Below are 6,343 nucleotides of genomic sequence, written 5' to 3' on the forward strand. Positions count from 1 at the left end.
CCCTCCCTCCTTCCCTCCTTCCCTCTTTTCCTTCTTCCCTCCTTCCTTCCTTCTTAGACCAGGTCTCACTCTGTCACCCAAGCTGGAGTGCAGTGGTGTGACCACAGCTCACTGCAGCCTCAACCTCCCAGGCTCAATTGATTCTCCTGCCCCAGCCCCTCTAGTAGCTGGGACTACAGGTGCATAGCATGAAACCTGGCTAATTTCTGTATTTTTTGTAGAGATGGGGGTCTTTCTATGTTGCCCAGGCTGATCTCAAACTCCTGGGCTCAAGTGATCCTCCCACCTCAGCCTTCCAAAATGCTGGGATTACAGGCATGAGCCACCGCACCTGACTTCTTTTCTTTTTCTGGAACCACTTTATTGAGGTATGCCTGACATGTAAAACGCTATATATATTTAGCGTCTACAACCTGATGAGTTTGGGGATAAATGTGCACGTGTGAAAGCATCGCTGCCATCAAGGCCATAGACAGTGCCCTTTATCTTTTCAGAGGCTCTTGTCACATCAGCTAGTTTGCAGCATTTCACCCAGTGTCTGGCACAGCAATTACGCCCTCCTTGTTTTCTTTCCTCACTTGCTGCTCCTTCTCCTCCAAAAGTTGTGGTGCCCCAGGCTCTGTCCTGAGTCTCCTCTCCATCTGCACCATCTCTTTAAGGGAACTCATTCATCTCAGGGGTTTAAATACCACTTATACCCACAAGACCTACTGAGGCTTATCTCCAGGCCAGACCTACAGCTTCTCAGTCACCTCTCTACCTGAAGGTCTAGCAGGTATCTCAAACTTACGGCATTCAAAGTGGAACGCTAGGCTTCCACCACCTCCTGCTCTGTCCCCACCAACCCGTTCCTTCTCCCCAAAATGTGGATTCACCCTTGATGTCTCTTTTTCTACACTCACAACCAATCCATCAGCAAAGCCTGTCAGTTCTTCCTTTAACATGTACCCTGAATCTGACCCATTCTCACTGAATCAGCCCCTGCCTCTGGTGTGGGCTCCTACAGGAGCCTCCCGACTCAGGTTCCTCTTCTACTCTTGCCCTCTCAGCAGGTTCTCTATAGAGCAGCCGGAGCAATTCCTTTTTAAATCATTCACACTCACAAGAAAATCCCAACCTGATCATATCCTACCAGGCCCCCACTAGCCCTCTGAGCCATTTCTCACCATTATCCACTCTCCTCTGGGACACGCTATCCTCTTTGCTGTTCCATACAGGTAGGCACCTGCTTGCCTCAGGGCCTTCGCACTTGCTGTTTCCACTTCGGGGATGCTCTTCTACATATATCCCTGTGGCTCCTTTCCTTACTTCTTCTAGGTCTGTGCTCAGACGTCACCTCTTCAGAGAGGCCCTTCTGACGGTCCACCTTGTGACTATCTCTCTCTCTCCATCTCAGTTTATTTTTTTCATAGCATTTATCACTACCTGGCATTATACAATACTTTTGTCGATTTCCTTTTAACCATCTGTCTTCCCTACTAGAACATGCTGTCTAAGAGAGCAAGGGCTTTGTTTTGGTTTTTGGTGCTTAGAGTACTGCCTGGCTATTAAGAGCTCAGTCAATATTTATTATCTATGTGAATGAATGAATGATTAGCAAATTCCTAGAGAGCAGTGGTTCTTTCTGATCTTCTTATTCATCTCACCCGGTCCTCAGATGCCTGGCCTTGGGCAGAGTACACCAGCTATGTTCATAAATGTGTGATTGCTGAAGAGGCAATAAATACCTTTAAGCAAATGAGTAACCAGGTTCCTGCCATGTGCTGCTGCTGTGAACAGATGAGCAGTCTCCCTTTGAAAGCTGGTTCTCTGAGGGAGAAAACAGTCTCTGACCGAGTCCTGCTCCCCCAAATCCTGGCCCAATGTTGCTACTAGTTACTGTAAGGGCATGCAAGTGCTTCTGGCAACCTTGGGGTAACTTCACAAATCAGAAGGAGCCGATGCCTGGGCCTGTTGGCTCACACTGGACACTCGCCAGGTATCAGCTGGAAACAGCGTGGTGACAGCGGGGCCAGAGCAGCCAGTACTTTAATTGCTATTTAGTCTTGAATGTCTTGTGAGGTAAGGACTACAAACTCCATCTCACAGCCGAAGAAACTAAAACTCAGGGAGAGTAGGTGGCTTGGCCAAGGTCTTAGCCCTGTAAATTAACATGGCTAAGGTTTGCTCCCAGTTGTGCTAACTCCAGATAATAAACAACAGTGAACATTTGTTGAGGGCTCCCTAAGTACCAGGGTCTATTTAATTAAGTTCCCCCCAATACATGTAGATCTCATTCAGCATTCAGGATAACCTTATTAATTAAATACTGTTATCTCTTTTCACAAATAAGAGCACTGGGGCACAGAGAGATTAAGTAACTTGCTCAAGGTCACACAGCACTTTCCATTATAACACATTATCTTAACTATTACCTCCAACAACTAAGGATTTACATCACAAGCCATTTGCTCCAACACTAAGGAAGGGACCCCTACAAAGCAAACAACAGCAAGCTGTAAATTTCTCCCAGCATGTCTGTGTGCCTCCTCTCTATTCTCTGCTGCTTCATCCTCTCCCCAGTTCCTGGATGATCCCCAACCTGGGAGGGGAAGGCTACGGCTGTCTCCAAGGCAGCAGGGTACAAAGTCCAGCCTGGGCCTTGCTTAGCACATGGCGCCTGCCCTGCCTGCACACAGGGACATTAATAGGTAATGACTCTTGTGATGAGGAAGAGCAGGGCAGAGGAAACGTGGAAGTCTGAGGTTCTTTGGAGCCTGTGGGACCTGGAGAAGAGGAACAGGGGCAAACCCAGGGTTTGAGTCAGACAGCAGAGACCCTGGAGGTGATTCTCGCAAAAGAGGCAGAGTAGGTACCCCACAGAGTGAAGGCAGAAGACCTGATATTATTTCAGGCCAGGGGCAGGAAAGTGAAATTCAACCCTGAGACTTGGGTTGGGGGACAGAAGTTTGAGCTCCTTCAAACTGGGTTGCCTGAAATCTACACTCACAGAATGTCCTTAGCGGCTGAAATTTCTTCCGACATGTCTCTTTGCAACAGAATGTACCAGTGAATGCTGTCTCATGCTCCGCTTGGTATTTGCCAGCCCCTAAATTCTTACTGAACTTCCAGCTATCACCCACCCCTGGGAGCAGGACCAGGGATGCCCCAAACCTTGTTTTCAGGAGCCTTCTGCCAGTCTGAGCTGTCCCCTTTGTGCCCCTACAAAAAGCTTAGCCCCAACATGCAGCGCCCAGCCATGGGTAATTACCAGTATAGGGTCTGCCTCCCACCTTACAACACCAGCAATTTGAGGGCACAGACTGGGTCCAGCTGTGAGGATGCTCAAAACATTCTTATTAAATGAATAACTGACCTCTGGCCCTTGGCCCCAACCCCCTGTGGCCCCTAAACTGGCTGGCTCCTTGGGCTCCTATGGGCCTCTCTATGGGAAGGAAGGGGTTAAGCACTCTGACCTCCCCTGCTTGAGCTCAGCCCTTAGACCTGGAAGAGGTTTGGCGTGGTCTAAAGACACTGCCCCTGGGGGCATGGGAGAGCCTGGGGTCACACAGTTATTAATAGTTAGGTGCTCCTCAGGCAGGGCCTGTAGGGAGCTTCAGATACCCCTGGCTTCATCCCAAGGCTCAGAGGCATCCTAGGGCCTGGTGGGGAGGTCGGCTGGGTCTCTTTGATGTTCCTCTCTGGTCTCAGGGCCTCAGCAGATTCTGCACAGCTTTGGGAATTGTTCTGGAAATGCCCTGTGTGAAATCCAGCCTCTTCCAGTGATGGTCCTTGAGGATCCCACCAGTGAGGCCCCTCACTGGGACACACCAGGGTAGAGGCCGCTCTGCCTGACAGATCTGGCCGGCCAGAGGCAGCTTCCACGCTCCCAGTACCTCCTCCCTTCCTCCCACCACGACGAGTCAGCACCAGCTCCTCAGCTACTTCTCAGGCCTAAGAAACGCCCTTAGGCAGGCAGGGGGCCCTGAAAAGCTTCTAACTCTTGTTCTGAGGTCAAAACGCAGGGAGACGTCTAGTTTCCCTTCTCCCAACCCTCACCTCTCAGATACTGCCCCAGACTCTCTCCACATGCCTCAACAGCCCTGAGCTGGGGGCACTAGGTAGGAGAGGGACTTGCCCACAAAGTGGGCACCTCAGAGAAGCCGCCAAAGCTGGAAGGAATTTCAAACCCTGAGCCGTCCCCGCCCCTGGAAGGCAGAGGGAGAAAGACTGGCAGAAGATGGATCCGTTTAGCAGTTCCTGAACCCAGAGTCCCCGCGCTCCCTCCCTCACTTTACTGGGGATCCCTGCTGCCAGCCAAACGACCCTCGGGTATCCCAGCCCACCCAGAGCCATCAGGGGGCTGGAAAAGGGAGGGGCAGTGCCGGGGTGTCCACCCTCCACCCACCGCGCCCAGGACTCCGGAGTCCCAGAAGCCTGGGTCGCCCCGCAGCTCTGACCTTATGCCGGAATTCTCGGGCCACTTTTCGGTCCATGGCTGGGCCAGATCCAGCCGCGTCAATTCACGACCCGTTCTTTCAGGGGCCCGGCTGCCAGGAGCTGGAAAGGAGCTGCAACCGCGACTCGCTCGGCAGCCCTCGGATCTGGGGGCGGGGCCTGAGCGCGGAGGGGCGGGGCCGGGCCGCTGTGGGGCGGGGCCGCTGCGAGGCTGGAGTGGCCGGTGCTGAGTCGTCGCCTCCCACTGAAGCGTGGGAGCAAGTGTGCCTATGGGCCTGTGGTGGCGGTAGCTGGGTTTCAAGGTGGTATTCCTCTTGAAGTGGTACCCGAACACATGCGTTTGAGGAAGAGGATCGTGGAGACGTAGGGAGGAGGTTTGGAACTTTTTTGTGGGGACCAGAATAGAGAGATCTGGAAACTGTGCACACGAATGGGCAGGGGGCGGGACAATCTGGTCAGTTTTCTCTGGATGCTCATGTTGAGGCTCATCGCCCTCCTAGACTGTCAGCCCTTGCCACGCGCTCACCTTCCGTGATATTCACCTTCCGTGTGAATTCCTTGGGGGCAGGGCTGGGTTTTATTGTGGTCCACAGGGTTCTGAACCAATGTGTGTGGGAATGGCCCCTTCAACTGACTTCCTCTCTTACCTTCCCTAGCACCTCCATCCCCAACAAAACAAGAAAAAAGAAACCCAAACCCAACACACTCACATATCCACCAAAGCCTGGCAGAGCCTCGCAGTGACATTCTGATCTATGCTGACCTTCACCCAGGGCCCAGATCCTCTGGTTCATTTAATTCAACTCAGCCAACATTTGCTTAACTCCTAGGTCTAGTGCTGGGTGCAAAGACAATGATGAACTAGGCCTGGAAAGGAATGAAAGGAAAAGGGCCAGAGAGGGGTGATTAAAACGTGTGAATCAGGGGCTGTTAAATATGGCACTTGTGCTTGAACTTGCCCCTGCCTTTGACAGGGCCAAGGAGATGGACAGCAGCTCACATCAGGTAACCACTTACAATTGTAACTTAGGAGTATGTAAACACCCCCTCTCTGCATCCCTCTCCCCAGTAGCTGAAGTTTTACAAGCACACTATTTTCATTTGGGCTAAATTATTGCCTAGTTTAAGCTGTAAATCCTTCTTGGAGAAGAACCTTAAAATATGATCTGTGTTCTCACCTTAGTATTAACTATTAAGTCAGCGATAAAAAGGAATGACTTGTGGGATTTTTGAATGGTCCAGAAAAGACTACACAAAATACACTCTCTTCCGACTGACTTCATTGATTCTCTACATTTAAAAAGAATGCCATATGGCTGTTTCTTTTGTGTTTAGAATCCTGGCAGAGTGGTGAGTGAATGTCCTTATCCTGGGGAATGCTGTTCACCTGCCACCCCAATCCTTATTTTACATGGCATCACCCCTGCAGCACTCCCTCCATCTTAAAATGGTCCCCGTTTTGTTTTGAGAATAGCATTGAGTCCTGATTCTCCTCTCCCATGAATTTCTTTTTCAAGCTTCTTTGGAGACAATCTGTCTTCTCCCATTCCTTAACCAGTGTTCCTTAAGGCTCCATCCTTAGCTCTTTCCTCTTCATCTTCTTATCTGTGCCCCTGGCTTCCTCCTGTGTGAAGATAGCTATGTATGCTTTATTTATCACTAGACGCCTAGAGCACTGCATGCCATGGAATTGATGCCAGACAAATTTGTTGAGTGAATGAATGAATTAATTAATGCATCTCAAATCTATACCCTTGCCTAGGAGTCTACTGGGGACAATACCACCTCCACCACCACCATCATCATCCTACGAAAGACCTGGCATCTAGTTGGTGTTCCCTAAGTGCTGACCAGGTGAATGATGGACATGTTCCCAAGGGGCTCAGTCCCATGTTTTCACCATTTT

The 6,343-nt window shown here is 50.6% G+C and overlaps 1 protein-coding gene across 8 annotated transcripts in view; it reads right to left on the minus strand.

Annotated features, from left to right (window-relative positions):
- The window catches only part of USH1C (USH1 protein network component harmonin), a 46,463-nt gene extending 41,878 nt beyond the window's left edge, over positions 1 to 4,585 (minus strand). For 7 of the 8 annotated variants that reach the window (XM_037737525.1, XM_017525818.2, XM_017525819.2 and 4 more), the window contains exon 1: positions 4,440 to 4,584. In XM_037737525.1, the coding sequence (XP_037593453.1) occupies positions 4,440 to 4,475 (36 nt within the window). In that variant the 5' untranslated portion in view covers positions 4,476 to 4,584. Of the gene's footprint in view, positions 1 to 4,439 lie in introns of all 8 variants that reach the window. The other variant, XM_017525813.1, reaches the window with a different exon arrangement.
- Between the last annotated feature and the right edge of the window lie 1,758 nt (positions 4,586 to 6,343).

Source organism: Cebus imitator, unplaced genomic scaffold (genome assembly GCF_001604975.1).
Source record: "Cebus imitator isolate Cc_AM_T3 unplaced genomic scaffold, Cebus_imitator-1.0 Scaffold39, whole genome shotgun sequence".
Lineage (NCBI taxonomy): Eukaryota > Metazoa > Chordata > Mammalia > Primates > Cebidae > Cebus > Cebus imitator.